The 20,388-nt window shown below is 30.4% G+C and overlaps 6 protein-coding genes across 13 annotated transcripts; 2 read left to right on the forward strand and 4 right to left on the reverse strand.

Annotated features, from left to right (window-relative positions):
- Positions 1 to 2,656: 2,656 nt before the first annotated feature.
- On the reverse strand, positions 2,657 to 6,139 carry LOC143190025 (retinol dehydrogenase 14). Of its 3 annotated transcripts, none has more exons than XM_076394077.1 (6): positions 6,001 to 6,139; positions 5,237 to 5,362; positions 4,840 to 4,985; positions 4,544 to 4,780; positions 4,183 to 4,491; positions 2,657 to 2,976 (listed from the first exon to the last, which is right to left on the reverse strand). In XM_076394077.1, exons 2-6 carry the CDS (start codon positions 5,359 to 5,361, stop codon positions 2,795 to 2,797), a joined length of 999 nt encoding a protein of 332 aa, XP_076250192.1. In that variant the 5' UTR covers position 5,362; positions 6,001 to 6,139; the 3' UTR covers positions 2,657 to 2,794. The 3 variants fall into 3 exon arrangements, with proteins under 3 accessions (XP_076250192.1, XP_076250191.1, XP_076250193.1); XM_076394076.1 differs by having other exon boundaries at positions 5,929 to 6,067; XM_076394078.1 differs by lacking the exon at positions 5,237 to 5,362 and having other exon boundaries at positions 5,929 to 6,065.
- Positions 6,140 to 6,473: 334 nt separating this feature from the next.
- und (methionyl aminopeptidase und) lies at positions 6,474 to 8,408 on the forward strand. Its single transcript, XM_076394089.1, has 6 exons — positions 6,474 to 6,813; positions 6,869 to 7,200; positions 7,272 to 7,611; positions 7,666 to 7,800; positions 7,858 to 8,032; positions 8,089 to 8,408. Exons 1-6 carry the CDS (start codon positions 6,681 to 6,683, stop codon positions 8,339 to 8,341), a joined length of 1,368 nt encoding a protein of 455 aa, XP_076250204.1. The 5' UTR covers positions 6,474 to 6,680; the 3' UTR covers positions 8,342 to 8,408.
- Positions 8,409 to 8,441: 33 nt separating this feature from the next.
- LOC143190036 (mutS protein homolog 5) lies at positions 8,442 to 12,583 on the reverse strand. Its single transcript, XM_076394101.1, has 11 exons — positions 12,297 to 12,583; positions 11,732 to 12,240; positions 11,493 to 11,666; positions 11,118 to 11,328; positions 10,865 to 11,066; positions 10,624 to 10,814; positions 10,518 to 10,563; positions 10,231 to 10,369; positions 9,813 to 10,179; positions 8,804 to 9,074; positions 8,442 to 8,753 (listed from the first exon to the last, which is right to left on the reverse strand). The coding sequence occupies exons 1-11, from the start codon at positions 12,465 to 12,467 to the stop codon at positions 8,581 to 8,583; spliced, it is 2,454 nt and encodes an 817-aa protein (XP_076250216.1). The 5' UTR covers positions 12,468 to 12,583; the 3' UTR covers positions 8,442 to 8,580.
- A 306-nt stretch (positions 12,584 to 12,889) lies between these two features.
- On the reverse strand, positions 12,890 to 14,057 carry Slbp (Stem-loop binding protein). Its single transcript, XM_076394092.1, has 4 exons — positions 13,891 to 14,057; positions 13,377 to 13,834; positions 13,205 to 13,324; positions 12,890 to 13,155 (listed from the first exon to the last, which is right to left on the reverse strand). Exons 1-4 carry the CDS (start codon positions 13,951 to 13,953, stop codon positions 13,026 to 13,028), a joined length of 771 nt encoding a protein of 256 aa, XP_076250207.1. The 5' UTR covers positions 13,954 to 14,057; the 3' UTR covers positions 12,890 to 13,025.
- Positions 14,058 to 14,174: 117 nt separating this feature from the next.
- On the forward strand, positions 14,175 to 17,531 carry LOC143190035 (protein RER1). 6 transcript variants are annotated; one of them, XM_076394095.1, is made up of 7 exons: positions 14,175 to 14,310; positions 14,407 to 14,502; positions 14,629 to 14,760; positions 15,299 to 15,395; positions 15,453 to 15,673; positions 15,731 to 15,797; positions 17,206 to 17,531. In XM_076394095.1, exons 2-7 carry the CDS (start codon positions 14,431 to 14,433, stop codon positions 17,223 to 17,225), a joined length of 609 nt encoding a protein of 202 aa, XP_076250210.1. In that variant the 5' UTR covers positions 14,175 to 14,310; positions 14,407 to 14,430; the 3' UTR covers positions 17,226 to 17,531. The 6 variants fall into 6 exon arrangements, with proteins under 6 accessions (XP_076250210.1, XP_076250213.1, XP_076250214.1 ...); XM_076394098.1 differs by having other exon boundaries at positions 14,656 to 14,760; XM_076394099.1 differs by lacking the exon at positions 14,629 to 14,760 and adding an exon at positions 14,798 to 14,902 and having other exon boundaries at positions 15,731 to 15,817.
- A 1,070-nt stretch (positions 17,532 to 18,601) lies between these two features.
- Positions 18,602 to 20,237, reverse strand: GABPI (zinc finger DHHC-type palmitoyltransferase GABPI). The gene is made up of 4 exons (XM_076394090.1): positions 20,031 to 20,237; positions 19,288 to 19,824; positions 19,061 to 19,237; positions 18,602 to 19,003 (listed from the first exon to the last, which is right to left on the reverse strand). Exons 1-4 carry the CDS (start codon positions 20,138 to 20,140, stop codon positions 18,751 to 18,753), a joined length of 1,077 nt encoding a protein of 358 aa, XP_076250205.1. The 5' UTR covers positions 20,141 to 20,237; the 3' UTR covers positions 18,602 to 18,750.
- Between the last annotated feature and the right edge of the window lie 151 nt (positions 20,238 to 20,388).

Genomic DNA, 20,388 nt, shown 5'->3' on the forward strand with positions numbered 1-20,388 from the left:
TAAAAACACAAACAAAAGTACTTAGTGCGTTTGGTGTTCTACTGTCTGGCTCTTATCAGCTTGAAATTGAAGGCACAGATTCGTTTATATCGAAAGCATCCGAAAGCGGTAAAACATGTGTTATAACTTTCAGTTTTCACACCCCTCAATTTAATTACTTTGAAAAATATATGATATTTATACTTACATTTAATTTTTTTCAAAGATTCTAATGCGGGCTGAGCAAGTACTGATTCCAATATTTAACTTGTAACCATATTTTCCTATTCGATTAGTTAACGGGAATGATCGGTGAATATACACATATTTGTATTTCTATTCAATTATCGATGTAGATTTTAATAAACAACTTACTATTAAAATTACAATAGGAATTGCAATTGAATTGCATCATTGCACATTTGGGTCCAAAATCTGATCGGCCTAAAAGGCAAAGAACCTTCCTGTTCAAAAACGTCATTTAGGAAATCATAAAAATTTTCTTGAAGTTTATGATTATTTACTTTTCAAAACCTTTTCTGCTTTTCTAGCAGTATACTTAATATATTAAAAGTAAATTTAATTATTTTAAAAAATAAAATAATAATTAATAAATATAATAATAATAAAATAAATAATTAATTTTATTTCAACCTTCACCTCCTGGAAAATAGCACTCATATTATGATTTGGCATTTAAACAAATAATATTTACCTTAAATGCTATAATAATAACGAGATAACAACAACTTTCCTTACAGTTATACACAAAAATAGAACAAAATAAAAATAACTCATCATATAGATGAAAGCAAAGTAATCTGTAATCTTTTTACCTACGGCCCTCTTGTGATTCGGACGTGTAATCCATGGTTAAGCGTGTGCCCATATATTAAATTTTGAGTGCGTTGAAATTGTCTGAATATATACCGAGTAAATTGCCTTTACCAGAAGTTTAATGTGAAGAATACTATGTGAAGGCAACCAGGCTCTATCGATTTCAACATGTGAATACTGGTTTCGACGTTTTAAAAGTGGTGAATTTTGATACCATACACAAACTGCGTTCTGGACAGCCATTTGAAGACGAATATTTGAAGGTATTACTCGGTGAAACCATGGGGATCGCTATCAACTACAATAGATGCGTTTGAGCCAAGCACTGTGCGAAAACGATCAGAATACGAGCAAAGGCACAACAATGTTATTCTTCAGTATAACAACACTCCACCTCGTGTTTCAAAACCGGCGAAAAAATACTTCGAAACATTAAAAACAAAATTTTTAACCACATCTTGCATTAGATATGCTTGTTGCAATCTTAATTTATTACTACTGTTCTGTTGTACTTGAATTAATACACAAGCAAGGCGAGTACGGGATTAATCCATTGTTGTTCCCAAAACATTAAGTGCTACACCACCCGCCGTATTTTCCATACCTTGCTTCTTCTAATTATTACTTTTTCCGACATATGAGTCGTAACCTGTCCGAGTGGTGCTTCACTTCTTTTGAAGATATTAAAAAATGGGTTGATTCGTAGATACCCTCAACATCGTTCTTTAGACGTGGAATCCATAAATTACTTAAAATATGGGAAAAAATAACTGTTATCGATGGACAAAACTGTCATTGTAGGTTAAAATAATATACATTGTACTGATTTTTCACAATAAAGCTTTAAATATAAAAAAATCCTTGAAAACTAAATTACAGAACATATATAGATATATACATACATACAGTCGAATATTACTTATAGCTTTTCAAAATTGGTGATTCCAATTCTATGGGTATATATTGTCAAATCGAATTTTACGACTTAAGGCTATAGCAGACAACCGAATGAATAAATATGTAACATGTCAGATGTATATACATATATATTTCTTCCGTTTAACAAAAGATCACATAATGTAGAACTGAGAATTTAAAAGGTACAACAAAATAAAAACTGGCGATAGAGGAGTATTTCAACTTTACTACTACTGCCGAAAGACAACTATTTTTATCAATACAATGCGGATATTTTGAATAGAGCAAGAAAATTGCAAAAAAGTACATCAAAACTAATTTATACACCCTATAAAAAGAATAGTTTTTTGTAATATCACACTCTACATTGAATAATAATAAAAATTATTGATCGAATTACAAACATTTTATACCCATTCAATAAGCATTTGAATCAACAGAACCTGTTTCACCAACACCCAATAACAATATGTAATTTTTTTCATATAGCAACAGTTCATAGGTTATACTAATTTTAGAATCAATATATTTAAGCGTTCAAACAAATACAAAACATACTTAACAAAAAGATCATTAACGTCGGGAAATAAATTAAAATACGAGACCTCTCAAGATAAATGAAATAATAATCAGCAAATGTTCATCATCTTCATGTTCAAATTCTCATCATCTCAAGCAAATACAAAGTCAATAAAAAACTGAAATAGATTTCAACAAATATATTTATAAAAATATTTTCGACACCTTATATAGTATAATAATATAATTATATAAATACAATGTAATAATTAAAATGTGTACTTATTAAGTCTTAATCTAATAAATCTTAAGTAAATATCCAATAGTTCTTTGGCCTTGGATATCTCCATGAATTCTCATCATCTCAAGAAAATACAAAAAACAACTAAATAAAAACTTGAGATAGATTTGAATAAATATATTTAAAATAATGTCTACACCCTTATAAAATGTAACAATTAAAATGTGTACTTATTAAGTCTTAATCTAATGAATCTTAAGTATATATCAGTACTAATTCTCCATGGATGTTTAATATTGTTCAAATTTTTGGATCTGTGGGTGACAAGTTGGCAAAACCTTCGGAGAGTTCCCACAGTTTTTTGGCCTTGGACATATCCATAGCGCCCCTACTTAACGTCGTCTCCTTGCAATCCATAAAGTATCTTCCGTTGACGTTCTGAACTTCTTCCGAGCAAGCTAAAAAGACGCTGGTCTGGCAGCCTTTAATAGAAAAAACAAATATCAACAACAGGTCAATAAAAATTATAAATTGTTAAAGACAAAATTATACTGTTAGCTGTCAATATTGGCAATCCGCAGCGATCATGTTTGGGCGTTTGTTTAACTTATTTGCAATAATCATGTGATGCCAAAACATCCCAATAAGCTTTATGTTACAATATAGCAATACTTCAACCATATGATAATTTTTACAGGAACAACATTTTTTGAGCAATAGCTATACTAACAAACATAATTGCCGGATATGGATTGACGTCATACCACACTGAACCATCATTTGGCAATGCATTCGCAAAATGTTACTCTTTGACTGTGTCTGCGACTCCCTTTCGTACTTTTTATACGTTTCAACATCGACCCGCCCTTACTGAAATCCTACGTTAAGAATACTATACAGCTAAATAATTTCGTTTAACCGATTAGGTTCTAATAGAACTCAATTAAAATCAAGGAATAAATCAAAATAGCGAATCTAAAAAAGTCAGGTTATATTCGGCGAACTCAAATTCTAATGTGATTGAAAAGTGGTGATACTTTTAAAAGAGAACTCGAACGGGTTGCTTACTTTTCCAAATGTATTTTGTCCCCTTCAAATTAAATCCCCTTTTTTCTGTTTCTTTTTTCTTCAAAACAATTTCTAGAAAAACTAAGAAATTAATAATTGCCCTAGAGAGAGATAAACTTCAGAATCAAGATCCTGTATCGAAACAATGTGAAATGAACAATAATTTAATTAAAACAGAAAACAATCGTTGGCTTCCTAAAACGCAATATATACCAGAATTTTTTTTTGTAAACTGGTTTTTAACAGCTTATATCATATTTCCTCCCATAAAAAATAACTACCAATATATTTAAAATTCCGTAATATTTTAAAGAATTTTCAATTACATAAAACACTACAAGAGGAAACCTAGTTGTTCAACCTAAAATATGGTATACTTTCAGAAACATTCAAACTACTAGTCAAAGATGTTATATTATAGAATCGTCAACCAAAGTCTACTTACCCTTGTGATTTTCAGCATCTTTTTTTATTTACAGTATTCAAAAAACAAAAAATTGTGATAAAATCAAAATAATCATAAAATTTAATCTAACTTGATTCGAGGCTCAAAATCAGTTTATACAAAATTTTATTTTCTTAACCATTTAACGTTTATATTAATTGAACAATGGGATTACCTTGGGCGGGTGTTTTAAAAAAACACTTAATAATCAACTTCAAAGGCCAATTCAATGGCACCGGAACATTCCTCCATATACCGCTATCGATCATTCCGGGATGCAGACAATTTGCAGTAACTCCGGACCCTTCCAGTTTCTGCGCCAATTCATTGGTGAAACAGATATTGGCATATTTGGACACATAATACATATATGGTGGAACCCATGAAGTTGTTGGGTTTAAATTATTCAGATTCAATGAGGCCAATCTATACAGTTCTGATGCCACTACGATAATTCTCGATGGGGCTGATCTTTTCAGCAAATCTAACAAACATTACATCAATAAAGCGATTTATAGAAAATAATCAATACATACCTATAAGTAAATGGGTTAGTAAGAATGGACCAAAGTGATTGGTGGCCATAGTTTTTTCCAAGTTGTCCTCAGTTTTAATAATTTTATTTTCTGCAGTTCCTGCATTGTGTAGAAGCACATCCAGACGTTGTTCCGTTCGTACGATGTCCTCGGCGAAAGCCCTAATCGAACTCTGAGATGACAGATCCAGTTTCTTCACGATAACGTTCTCGTTTTTGGCCGATTCAACTATCTCGTCTAAATCGCGAGAATATAAAACCGTATTTGATGTAAAATTTTACTTACTTGGTACTTACCTCGAACAGCTTTGGCACTATCAACATTCCTACAAGCCATGATGACTCTGGCTCCTCTTTTGGCCAATTCTCTAGCGGTCTCCTTGCCTATACCTCCGGTGGCACCGGTCACAATCACTGTTTTTCCATTCATTTTCGTTCTTTCTCTACGATAGAAAACAACACACGTCAATTCAATAAGAAATATACAAAAATTTAAGCATATTTCTTGGGGACAATATAGAACTGACTCTGATCAACATATACGATACGATCGGAAACCGTTAAAAATTACTGTTAAGATTGACGACAACGTTAAACAACGGGAACTTTTTCATTTAATACGACCTAATAAAAGCTTATGTTGAGATTGATACCGTCAGATGGTCAGCATGTAATATTTTTAGCCATTGCTTACCTGTAATATCCGCAAGTAACAAAATTGTAAAATTTGATAATAGATATCGCAGTAAGTAACCCTACAACGGCAACTGCAATCAATGCTTGTAGAACAGGACAAATATCGAAGCCCAAAACGTTCATCCTGAGAAAATACATAGCTTTTAGTTCCACAATTAAAATTACAAGTATTGAAATCACAAAAAAAAAAGTTCACGGAGAATAGCAGAGCTGATAAATAGTAGCATTCGCCAAAACTATCCAAAAAATCTAGAATTAAAAATAGTGACTTAACTGTGATACCCGAAACTTCTATGAAAAAAAAAACAGAAAAGGTATCAAACACATATAAGTAACGCATAGCAATAAAATGCTGACTGTTCCAGCAAAACACGAAATGACAAAAATATTGATAATATATGTAGTACAATAAAATTTATATTAAAACATACTTAACAAACTATAATAATAAATGAAAAAATATATAATTATTTATTGAGAGATATATTAAATTAATATCATTTATTTAAAATAATAACAATAAACGTATTTACTTTTAGGTCATTCAACTTCATTCAACTTGCTATTGTTGGTACTATTTTTAATTGATATTGCTTTACGTTAAGTATATTATTTTTAGATATAAGAATAAAATAATTTTCATTAAATAAAAACTTGTATTAATTTGTGCTTTTATATTAAGAAGCTTACCTATGAATTAAGATATTTAAAAATAACCGATACTAGAATCTTCTTGATGTTGCGTGCACAGTGACTACGTACCGCTGAAAACCGCTGACCTCGAGGATGAAGACTAGACCACGCTTTCACCTTCAATGTTCGCAGACAGAGAATGTGAACACGTCACCATCCACGATCATTAATAATTGTATTTCTCGTTAAATGCATAACTACGTTAACGAGTTTTTAGGAATACTACTCCTCAAATTATTTTCTAATAGATGGTCATAAAAACAATTAACATTACAGTATTAACATTGTTTAACTGAAAACTATTAATTTAATAATAGATATGTGTATATATATTTTAATTAATTAGTTTGCAGAAACGTGAATAAATCCATTATTTAAGGTACAATAAATAAACTTAATTACGGCATTTTTATATTAAAAAGTATATGGCATTCATTCAAAAATTCAATTTTTAGATAGAAAACTTTTTAAAAATAACTAAAAATATGCTTGCCATCTATTAACGCACACTGTATACTTAATAAAAAAATGATCTCTACAGATTTCTACTTTAACGACCTCTGTTGAGTACATCTAAAGTAAATTATTATTTTCCCATGAACATGCTTTTTATACACAAAAAGTATCTTCACAAATAATTGATATAGTAGGTTTTTTACGTTTACTTAGTAACCTATTTGCTGTAAAAATTATAGTAAGAAGTTAATCCGGAGTTTGACAGTAGCTTATCAATTTCGTAATATTTAAACATGGCTGCATTAAAAACAGAAATTGTGGAAGAAAATGAGCACGAGGTAGGAAACGAAAATGGAATTGCCGATCAAACTGATCCAGATTCCGTCGTTAAAAAGAACAAGAAGAAGAAAAAGAAAAAAAAGACTGGTAATAATTTTGGGTTAATGATTTTTTTCATATCAAATGGCCATTGATATTTTAGCTAATAGGGGCGAGAATGCTGATATTGAAGAACAAATAAACGTTCAAGAGAATGACGTAGCTGAAGGTAATGAAGAAAATGGTGAGAAGAAAAAAAAGAAACGGAACCGAAGGAAAGGTGGAAAACCCACTCAAACTGACCCGCCATCAATTGCTATTGTGGACTTATTCCCTGATGGAGTCTTTCCAGAGGGTGAAATTCAACAGTATACCATTAATGCTGATGATAGAACTGCTAAGGACCGTTTTACTTCTGAAGAAAAGAAGGCTTTAGATAGAATGCATAATGATATTTACAATGAAGTAAGACTAGCTGCTGAAGCTCATAGACAGGTAAAATATTTTATGTCTTCTTTACATCTTCCACATTTTCTTTACTTCGTAACTATTGGTAATATTTGTAGACAAGGAAACATATACAAAAGTTCATGAAGCCAGGAATGACAATGATTGAGATCTGTGAAGAATTGGAAAACACTGCCAGAAAGCTAATTGCTGAAAATGGCTTAAAAGCTGGTTTAGGGTTTCCTACAGGATGTTCCCGAAATCACTGTGCCGCTCACTATACACCCAATGCTGGTGATAAGACAGTTTTGGAATATGACGATGTGGTGAAAATAGATTTTGGTACACACATCAATGGTAGAATCATTGATTGTGCCTTTACACACACATTTAATCCAAAATATGACAAACTTCTTGATGCTGTTAGAGATGCAACAAATACGGGTATAAAAGCTGCAGGTAAAGTCTAAAAAAATTAAAGATTTCAAAATATAATTTTATCTACATCTTAAGGCATTGACGTACAACTGTGTGATATTGGTGCCCAAATTCAAGAGGTTATGGAATCATATGAAGTTGAATTAGATGGCAAAACTTACCAAGTTAAATCTGTAAGAAATCTTAATGGTCACTCAATTTCTCCTTACCGTAAGTTTCAATTTTGTTAATGCATATTACAAGGTGATATTCTTTCTGTTTTATTAGGAATACATGCTGGAAAAACTGTACCTATAGTAAAAGGAGGTGAGGCTACAGTTATGGAAGAAAATGAGTTTTATGCTATTGAGACTTTTGGATCTACTGGTAAAGGTGTGGTTCATGATGACATGGAGTGTTCTCATTATATGAAAAACTTTGAAGTGTCATATATGCCTTTAAGGTATTTCCCTTTATCATGTAGATTATTTTATTGTTCTAATTCAATATATCACACAGGTTACAATCTTCAAAAACTCTCCTGAGTATAATTAACAAGAATTTTGGAACACTGGCGTTCTGCAAAAGGTGGCTGGATAGAGCGGGTGCGACAAAATATCACATGGCCCTAAAAGATCTCTGCGACAAAGGCATAGTGGATGATTACCCACCATTATGTGATATCAAAGGATCTTATGTCGCCCAGTATGAACATACTATTATGCTACGCCCTACCTGCAAGGAAGTGGTATCTCGCGGAGACGATTATTAGGAAAGCTTCTACTTTTTTAACCAACATTTGTTTATTTGGAATAATACACATTGTTGAGAAAATTAAACACACTTTTTATTTACAGTATAATAACCAAAACTAAACATTATTTGAAATGTTATAACTTGACTGGAAAACCTGTATGTTTATTTGAAGTTACATATGTTAATTGTTATTTCTTCAATTATGGCTGAGTAAAACGTTTTAAGTAAACCACTTTGTTTACATTGTTGAATAGTTTAATTATGTGCAAATGGTATGACAAAATCGTCAACTGATTCGGCAAGATAACCTTCTGGATACGGCATGGTGGCATTATTTTGCAAACATTCAGTGTACAATTTAGCTCTTTGTATTAGTTGTGGACTTAGAAATTTTGATGCAATATCAAAAGCATGGCTCTTAGACACCCCTGAAACATTTTAATTAATTATGTGAAATATGTATAATAACGCCCATTACCTTTTGATATTTTGTAGAGGAAGCAAAATGTTTCATTTTGAATAGTATGTTCGGTTCTAAAATACTCCAGATACTTCGATTCATTCAATAAACTAGTAATTCTGTGTAAATGAGTAGAGACAACTACGTGCGGGCAGTTTTCCTTTTGATCCAGGAAGGTTTTTAGAAATCCGGCTAACAGAGCTATACCATCTTCGGCTAAAGTCCCTCGCGCAAATTCATCCAGCAGTATTATGGAATTTGGACTAGCATAATGAAGAATTTCTGTTGTCTGAAAATGAGCATTCGTTCTAGAAGCGATTTTATATGACACCGATATGTGCTCACTGCAATAATCTAACAAAAATTAAAGCAAGCAAGTTCAAAACAAGAAATATAGGAATGTAATAAAAAATATAGAAATAAAAAGACATAATAAAGCGAGGCATTGAAATATTTATGAGTATTAAGAAAAATAATAAGACTTAATAAACAAGAAGCATTGATTCAATAATGAATCCAAAAAGGTGAAGGCAAAGTTGAATTAGCAATAACAGAGATGAAAATCAAGAAGATTATTACTAGGAAAAATAAAAAAGAGAGATAGAAACACCAGGTAACAAACAGGAATTATTAAAAGTTAAACACATGTCAGAAAATACAAAAATAAGAATATATCAAACACCAATAAGGCCAATAATAGGAAAGAAAGAAATACATGCAGGGAATGACAAAACAAATCGAACAAAAACCAAGAATAGAAGTAAATAAGTAATTTAGCAAGATAAGTTGATGACAGAGGGAATGGTCAGACGAATTAAGCATTGGTTTTCCGAAATAGGAATGGTAAAGGATGAATTTAAAAAAGCAAACTCAACTCAGGAAGGTATGGTGAAAGTAAATCAAAAATAAAAAACTGTACAGAAACTTGTCCATTTAAAAGAATGTAGAAAGCGTTTTCCGAAATTACTATGCCCCTTCGTGGACTGTTAAGCTAATCATTCATTCAAGGATTCCTCATAAAACTAACCTGAGCTATGTCAATCATAAACGACGATAGTCTGACAATAGCAGATTCTGATAGTTGCCCGCAGCAATGAATGCTGTGAACCAATCCAATATTGGCCGTTTCGGCAGGAACAAAACACCCTATATGGGCCATATAGACAACGAGGGCTATTTGCCTGAGGAAGATGCTTTTCCCACTTCCATTTGCACCCATAACGATCTTCATACGAGAATGTCGCCCTCCCGAATAAAAATCGTTCGGTTCGAAGCTCGTTAGTATCTGTTCCATCAGAGGGTGTCTGCTTTTCACCATCTCCTGACGAGACTCTGTGTTCAGAACGGGCTCGACATAATTATATAGTAACGATACTTTTGCCATAGCGATTAAACTGAAATTTTAATTGAAAATACAGAGATATCAAAATAATTTTCGGTAATACCAATCGATCAGCGATATGAGCCGCAAAGGCTCTCGAATATCATTGTTGTATTTCAAAATAAAACTAGCTAATCGCCTCAAAATTCGATTTTCATGATCGATGATGTCGCCGTTGATATCACCAAGTCGTTGATCCATTTCTACGGAACAATAAATTTAGAGTAGAAAAATATATTAGATAAAAATATAGATAATTAAAATTAAATGATTAAAATTAGGTTTTATATTTACACCTTAAAAACGTAAATTACTTTTTCACTCCGTAGCGTTTCCACTAGATATACGTACCAACACAAAGTGGGGTTTTATAATGGATAGTACCACCTATGTTAAACTAAAATTATTAATATTAATAGAATAATTCAACCTTATTGGAACTCCGAGCATCATTTACCATAAATTGGTAACCCAAGTCTTCAAATGCATTTATATTACAATTAGGCTCCCACTCTCTTATGGCAACATGATGACCCATCTCCGGTAAGTAAATAACTTGGCATTCGTTCACGAAATCGGGTAGATCATTAACTGCACATCTGGCGGCAGCACTAACATGCTTCGCGATATCTTGTTGTCTCAAGAGCTCTTAACACGCATTTACCATAGAAGAACATTAAAGTATAATAGTAACTTACTTGCATCCAGATCGTAATCTAATCCAAATTTAATAACAGGACGACCTCGTCTCATTCCTGCACTGAAGTCTAAAGCATTACCTATAGACCCTTGAAGGCCGACAAGATTATCTGTTATAGTGTCATTCAATTCTTTAAGTAATACTGATTTATTTCTATATATCTTGCAAATATCATTTATATGGATAATATGAACAATAGTCTACAAAATATATACTAATAATAAATAATATAATAATAATAATGGACATACATTATAAAGAGTTTTCCAGTGTCTGTTGTTAGCTCGAGCGTTATAAATCTTTTCCAATATTTCACTAAGAAGGCGCAAATCAGATAAATGCTTTATATTATCTTGAACATTGGATATGAAGTCTGAATTCAACGGATCTTGTGCGAACTTAATGAAAGCTAACCGTTTTTTAAGTTCATCATAATTGTTTATTGGAGATAACAAAAGACTTCTTAAAATTTAAAATAAAGCAATCAAAGTATTTTAGCAGAACCTGTTTTTCTTGTAAACTATCAAAACACTGTCTACACAAAATTATCTCGACTTCAATTGGAAAAATGTCATAAGATTTTACTTTAATCTTCAAACCATTGCGAATGAATCTAATATTCTTACCTTAAATACGATTGCCCCAATTTAGATTTGCATGATGACAAAAACAGTTTATAAATACTTAAACCTTCACGGCTGCTACTTTCTTCTCCTCTTTTGAAAGTTGCTTCGTGACACTTTTGCGAAAAAATTTGTAATGATTTGAAGGTACTTTTGTCCATGAGAACGTGATTTCTTCTATAATTTAAAATACGAAATTACTGTAAAATTAAAACAAAAGACAAACTGAAGTAGACACTTACAAAGTTACATGATTTATGTGAAAGAAATGTATATTGCCCGCCTCAAAACCAAACATTGAATAATTTTTCTCTATGAATTTGTATAAAGCCGCTAAAGCCTGTACGGATAAACGATGATTAAGATTGATTAACGAATACCCATACAGCTTTTGTTTAACATCAGATCTGTCGAGATTGTTGGAAAGCACTGTGATATTCAAAACTATGGTTTTAGAAATTTCATACGCTAGAAAAACATTGTTAAAATAATATTTAATGATATATAAGTGATTACCAAAATCTTTAAGTGACATAAGGAAAAAATTATCTGGTAACTTCAAGCTATTATTTTGTATAGTAGAACTAACAGTTGCTTCTATGTCAGAATGACTAAAGTCGATTAATGCTTTTACATATACATCAGTTATACTACCAAAAGTTAACAAATGCTTTGGCGATACTTCTCGATAAATCGATGCTGATCTAAGAAATTGCGGTGAGATATCAAACATTTCTTCATATAAATTCAACTAAAATATAAATGATGATAATTAACATATTTAAATTATGATATATAAATAATAACAGTTTTATCGCTACAATTATAATAGGCTGCACCAAGTTTCCCATTACAATATAGCAGGCACAACAAAGATCCATGAGTGCTCTCACTGTTTTCTTCTTCATTGTTACTTCTATTATCTTCCTGCACTCTTAAATTAAAAACTATACTTGCATTATGACAAGAGGCATCCATACTTATTAGTTTCAATATATTCAATGTTTATTTTGATCTGTCATAAAAAAGTCCCAAAGCATACTATAATAAAATACTGAATGATGATGCATTATTTAAATTTATTTTTGGATACACTTTCCTTCTTTGAGCCTTCCCCATTTGTTATTTCTAATAAATCATTCTCAATTTTTTCTTTCTTTACCTTGTCATTGTATGTCTCATTTATTTATTTCTGGTGGCTTCTCAACATATGCCTTTCTCACTTTCAATCGCGATGTTAAACCATATGCCAAGGTTAGTCCATATCCTTCCCTTACTTCATCACGTACTGTTACTTATTGTAAATATTTATGTGCTTCTTTTTTATATTACTATAAGTTAAATAAAAATTACACATATTACTTGTAGTATCCCTTTTGCTACAATGAAATAATTCATAGTGACAAGTTAAATGGTCATTTATTTAGATACAATTAATTTTTACAGAAACATAATTCTTATATAAAATATCCAAATATAAAAACTTAATTTACATTATTGTTAAAAAGTTTAAAACTTTATAAAACAAGAAATAAATCAACTGCTTTCAGGAGGATCATATTTATGTAATTGCAACCTCCATTTTTTAATTAATCCATCCCAACCTCTTCTTGAATATTTTTTATATTTATTTGGTGTTTGTGGATCATCTTGTGTTCTTGACCCTCTGAAATAAATCTTAGTTATAAAAAAATAAAATGTATACAAAAACCTACTTTGGTACAGTTTTTAGGTAATTGTCATATCCAATTGTGTTTTTTCCATATTCAATCTGCTTTTCTCTCCTTGAAATTATTGCGGGATCGTCCTCATAATTGCTACTTCTCTTTGACGTCCTTAAATTATCAATTAATATTTTACATTTTAATTAATAAATTGATATATTACCTAAATGATTCTCCATTACTTCTTAAAGTTAATCTACTTTTAGCAGAAATTTTATCACTATCACTTCCAAGTCTTTTATATGGAGATTCTCTAGTAAAAACGGTTCGTTTAGCACTTTTAAAACTATTTCTCGTATTAATAATTCCATCTTCATTCTCACATTTAACTGGTGTTTCTTCTTTAATTTGTAATTTTTTGAAAAGTTCCTTATTATAAGGAGAGTCGTCAAATAACGGCTCCGATTTAATGCACTGTGCATCTAATCTAATGCCCTCAAGTGTTGAGTGAGGTGCTTTAGGGGATGGTGTTCGACATAAATCTTTTGCATTGTTAACATTACTGGAAATACTATTTTGTAATTCACCTTCTTCAAATGTATCATCATTATATTCATCATCGTGTACTTCTTGCTTAATTTCTTTTTTGACTTGAACACCTTCTATTTCATCCCAAGCATCCTGAAAATATATTTTGAGGGTGAATAAATAATGCCTATACTCTACTTAATTATTACATCATCAAATATTTTTGCATCACGCAAAGAAGTATTTACAGATAATTTTTTAGTTACGCTCATTATTTAGTCGGTCAATTGAATGATATTTAATGAGAAACAATAATTATTATTTTCTAGGAGCAAAGCCCAGCCTCACTTCAACACAATGGTGGCGCGAAAACAAAAGATTCTACGATTAAACAACTTGAACTACTTCATATAAAAAACCTATAATTTTATATATGACATATACTGATGATTAGGTTATTTAAAGGAATAAGTTATAATTTTAACTGTCACGTCATTTTAAATGTCAATGTCATTGCTTTGGATGCCGATTTTAATGAATCGACGTGTACAAAATGAGTTTATTGAATTATTAGTATATCGTATTATTAAACTGGAGATAATTCAGTTATATTATTTATAATCAAGCAGGTACGAGATTGCTTAACCGATAATTGTGTTAAAGTGCTGTGATCAATTTCTAATTGTGTTGCAATGGTGGTGTTTTATTAACATAAATCTTTTCAGTATCCCATAAACTATTTAAAAATAATGGAAGAAGAATTATTAGGATCTAGTGGCAGTAAAAGCAAAATATCGCAACTATGTTCCAGATTATCACAGGTATGTAATATTAGTGTAGATTATTTCTATGTATTGCACTATAAATGGTATAATGTTTATGGGTATATATTTAGGTCTTAATTTTATATATTACACGCAATTTATAAAATGTATAATAATCTTCAGAGTAATTATCGAATAACTTACTATCAGATACATCAGGCAGCTTTAGACCGATGGACACCTCATAGTAGAATGCGTTGGTTTTGCTGTATACTTCTGTTGCTGATATTTGGAATACGCATAACTTTAAAACAGGTATCGATCCTTAGTGTATTTCTTTTCTGTGTTCTAGTGGTACCAAGGAGTGGTGGACAAGACTGTACCCTGGCGAAAAGCTAGATGGCTTTTTGCAATTTTGCTCATCCTAGGCTTTATGGCACGAATTTTTATTGCTCAGGTATAATTTCTTTAATAGTACATCAGAAATAAAAGGATATATAATAAATATAGAAAATATTCTATTAAAAAAAGGCAATTAAAGAAAACAAAAGAACCGATTTAACTGAGCATTTTATTCTAGCAAAAATTTATGTAATTATAGCAACTTCTAATGATAACATTGAATACTGCTTTTTGACCATTCCACCACTTCTTTAATTTTTGCATGGTGTTCAGTAAGTTTAAAAGTAAATTAATATAGTTGTAAAAAGTTTATTTTTTAGAGTGAAGGTTTATTACTAATTTCTAAACTTTTGTTTTCTCTGGTTTATTCAAGTAGTGTAGTTTTATCGTTTATATTTTGGTAATTTATTTTTTATATATTTTGACTAAAAAGCCTTAATGTTGATTGTAGGGATGGTATATAGTAACATATGCTTTGGGAATCTACCATCTAAACCTTTTTATAGCATTCCTTACTCCTAAAATCGATCCAGCAATGGACTTTGATGGTATGATGTTTAATTTTCATAAGTTATATACGAGCAATAACATGCTTTATTTTGCAGCTGAGGATAATGGTCCAGAATTGCCAACCAGAGCAAATGAAGAATTTAGACCTTTTATCAGAAGATTGCCAGAATTCAAATTTTGGTATTCAGTGACAAAAAGCACAGTCATTGGTTTAATATGTACTTTCTTTGATTGTTTCAATATACCAGTATTTTGGCCAATTTTAGTCATGTATTTTATCACACTGTTTTGTGTTACTATGAAAAGACAAATAAAGGTATGAATTGCATAATAAATATTTTCATGTATTTTTAATACATATATTTTGTTGCAGCACATGATCAAGTACAAATATTTGCCATTTACACATGGAAAACCAAAATATCAAACTAACGAAATAGGTAAATCATCAAAGTGACACGTAAGCCTTGTTTATGATTTAGATGAAACAATAATACACTATTTTAGTTTCTTGTAAGATATTCTTTAAAGATATTTTTTTTCGAAATATCACATTCTACCTTGTTTTGAAGAAGCATAGACTTTATATATGTTGGCTATAGCTTACACTAACAGTTTTTTTAAATTATTTTTATCTAACCTCTTTCACATTTTATATAAAATTGCTGAAAATGTGTGGGTTGTTGTAATAATAATAATTTCACCAATAGAGCAGAGACGTGCATTGCCACAAGTGTATCTGACATTTTAAAATTTTTATACTTGATAATATATCATCACTATGTAATTGTGGTGATGTCCAAACTGTAATGGAAGAAGTTATAGTCTATATTCAATAAAATATTCATAATAATTTATTTATTCTGCTTATTTGCGATTTTGTGCTCGGGTCAGATTTATATCCCTCTAGTTAAAAAAAAGTGGATCATAAGTGTAAAGTGTATGATTAATTTAGTTTAGTTTTGCCATTGGTAAAAACCAATACTACAAAATAATCATTAAACAAATATGTCATAGACAGTAATATCTAGCGTCGAATTAACTCTCCTGATGTATTTTCCAAATATATCTATCATAGATGGGTTAATGTAATTTAAAAGTTCGTTTCTTAGTTGTGGCAATGTCTACCGTGTTACATGATAACACTAGATTCATATTTTTATTGGCTGGCAGTTTATTTAATTTTTATCCAACATCCTTACTAAAATGAGTATAAAGCATTATTTCGTATATATGACAAATAAGCCAAGGGATACCTAAAAGGTTGTAAAAGTTGCCGAGAACATGTTTTTAATTCATATTTTGTGAGGTCAAGCAGCCGTTGATTTGCTTTATACTCATCTGCGTATCATCGACAAAAGTTGGCATCGGAATCGTCTTTTGATTCGGATTAATAGTATATATTTGTATATGTGTGTGTGTTCGTGCGTTTGTTGAGTGTTTATATTTATTGTAGTTTTTCGAATCCAAGAAAGCCACTCTTCTTTCTTTTTATGTTACTACTCCTATAATATATAAGAACTTACTTTTCTTTTTGAAATATCGAACATTCATGTTTTAGCACAATATGAATAACTACTAATTAAAAGCTATAGATGCGAAAAGTCATAATATACTCCTATAGGTTACTTTTAAAAAGTGTTTTATTCATTGATATCAATTATCAGCTTCATGGTAATAAGAAGCACAAATATAAACTCATATAATAGCCTCAGTCTGCAACCTAAAAACATAAACAAAATCAATATAGTATAAATAAAAAGCCTATAATTTATGATCGTTAACTAACAAATTTATCATCTACTACCATTTAGCTATAAGAGAATGTTAACACAACCCGATTTTTAGGCGAAGTTCAGAACATGTGATGTCAGCCCCAATGGAAACTCCTTAATTAAATATCGCATTCACTTATCATCCATTTTTTTGAATTTTGATTTCTACAATTAGTTCAATCGCTGCCACGGCTTGAATAGTTGTAGTTTTAAGTTATAGATTAATTGAGGGTAAACATTGTATATAACTACTATATATATATGATAATTATTATGTAAATTCAAAATAATGCATTAACATAATTTTATATCGTTTTTTGTAAACATTTTCTTAAGACCTATTGTAAGAGTGTACTGAGACGAGTTCTTGGTGTTCTGAAAATATATTTTTGTTCGTTATTTGGTGTTATTCAACTATCGACGAACTTTGTTTCCCATCATTTTAATCATAAAAAGTATTTGTAAATAAAAAATTACGGAGGTTTTCAGAATTTTTAATTTAAATATTAGTTTGTGATAATATACTTAACCTTTTCGCTCCTTGCATAGTTCTGAGATGCTTAACCATCATTCTTTCGGAATACTTTAATATTAACTCAAAGATTTTTTCTGAATATCTTAGCAAATATTTTTTGGGGTCGAAAGTAAAGATTGTTAACCGCTGTCTAATGTGAATTTTTGTCTTAACATGATCCCAAATTATTTCACCATACCATTTAGCGGTACATCCGGGTCATTTTTACAATACTATTAACTGGTCTAAACAATCTAAATAGACATATAAAAAGACTACATTATTTAATAATACAAAATTCGTTTTTCACAATTTCAATAATTATGGTAATATGATTTAAACGTATAGTTAAAAGTTTTGCAATATTCGAGGTTTTCAATCATTAAATGATGCGAAATGTATTCCCGCATTCGGAAATAGGTAAAACATTTTAACAAAGCAACATTGAGAAAACCAAAATCACCAAGAACGACGGTTCGTCGATCTTTTCGTGATCAACTTTAATTTTTTGCAAGTACGTAGTATGTGCATAGATCATTGACCGCATCTCTACAATTTACCTCTTTATTTGGTGCAAGAATTAAAACCCCAAGATGTCAGACATTGGCTTGATTTTGTAAAACAGGCAAATGAGCAACGAACTCAAAACGGGAGTATTAGAAACCCCTTCGAATTGCCTAAAGGGACGGTTTACTAGCAGTACCATAATATAAATTAATATGGTTCCTTAATGTGTGGAAACTATGAAACACTTGGACTATGCAATTCGTCATGCAATTTCGTTTTAGCCAGTTTGATAACCTCCGTGATCAAGGCATAGAATATAAAACCCAACATGAAAAATCTTCTCAGGCTGAGTAAGACTTGATATATTCTGGGATCATCTTTAAATTAGTCCCTCGCCAGTCTGTAAATTTAATACAAAGAAGTGCTTAGTTGATGAAAGAAATGTAACTTTAAAAGTATAAAAATATTTTATTGCAATATTGAACATTAAAAATAAAGTTCTCCTTAAAATTAAATAAATACTATAACACTCCAAAACTTGTACATACTATAGAAGGTGCATATATCAGTCCAAAATTGATTATGGGTGAGCTGTGTTCATACTTCTCTATCAAGTGGGTGGTACTGAGGCTTGTTCAAGCATAATATTCGTGACCAATTTTTAATGAAACCTCTATTGTGTGGTCGTTTCTTGTTTAAACCCAAACATAGTTTGGATAGGAATGTTAATTTGTTCCATTCCTTTAAGGAAAATCCAACTGATATTAGCATCAATTGTTGTAGCAACAACATTAATAGTATTGCAGCTAAAATTAGACTATATATCGCTGATACAAATGATAATGACAACCTAAAAATGCAGTAGTTAAATATTTAAAATATGTTACTATTAAAGATATCTACTAACTCAAATTGATAATAAACATCTGAGCAGTCATCTGGTAGCAAAATAGCTTTATAAAACCTAAATGGATGACATACTGATGTTAGCGTCAAATTAGAGCTGTACAGTAATGCCACAACAGCAAAAAATAAAGCACTAATAAAATAAAATTGGTTGTATTTACTTATACAACAATCAAACCTAAAAAAACATTACATAAAAACAATAAATCACTAGAGATATACACTTACCAAACACAATGGTGATCTTTATCAGGAATTTTAGCATTGCATATTTGACAAGAATAAAACCCATTAATACTTTTCCCTACCAAACTTTCAGTGGCTTCTATACCGAGCTGTGCCAATTCATTTGCTTTAATTTTTGTAGTATAAAAGCATATGATAAAGAAAAATATTAAAGCACTTAGAGCTATGTTTTCTTCCACTAATATCTCTAAGAATGGTATCACTACAAATTCAAAAATAAAATAAAGTAACAATATAGATGTTACAGTCCATGTGAGAAAAAATTTTGTATTTGGTATTGCTCTGATAAAAAAATTGAAAATCAACAACAAGAAAATAGCAACTGTTGTAAATGAAAATACAGTCCACCATAAACTGATTGAAGCCAAGAAAAGCATGATAGGTAAAATAAAAACAGGTAAAATAGTATCGAATGCTATTTGCCTAGCACCTCCAATCCATGGTATACGAAGTCTCTCCTGCATAGTATTTAAAAACCCAGTTTTATTTTTTTCTGAAACTGACTTGCCCCTGATCAAGCTGAAATTATATTAACAAATTAATATTTTAATTCAGCTATAGTGTTACACAATTTTATAAACTTTTGTTTATTTATTGATAAAAAATATATCAGTTATTTCTTTATCAGATAGTGATAATATATATACACATATATATTTATAATATAAGAAAACTTAGATATTTTGGCACACCACAATATATTATAAATAGTATTTACAACTTACCTATCAACTGCCTCATCCAAATCCACACAGTTACAACAACAAGCTAATATGTGGTTTCTTTCATTTAGAGAGTCATAATACTCACAACAACATAAAGTTTCATCGTTCATTACTATGTTGTTTATAACAAACTATAAAAAGCAGATAAAATAAAACATTTACATTTCTCTACAGAAAAAAAATTTGGTTATATTCAGGGTAATTGTAAATTCAATTATTATCAGCTGCTTTTGACAATTGACTGATCATATATAATAGGTCGGTTATTTATAATTATATTAAACCTAGTTCAAAATATAAATAGAAAAAATACAGTATTTACATTAATCTGTATAAAAATTATAAGTATTTGACAAAC

The sequence above is a fragment of the Rhynchophorus ferrugineus genome, unplaced genomic scaffold (genome assembly GCF_030347505.1).
Source record: "Rhynchophorus ferrugineus isolate W39M unplaced genomic scaffold, kcgeb_rfMv2 rfM2, whole genome shotgun sequence".
Lineage (NCBI taxonomy): Eukaryota > Metazoa > Arthropoda > Insecta > Coleoptera > Curculionidae > Rhynchophorus > Rhynchophorus ferrugineus.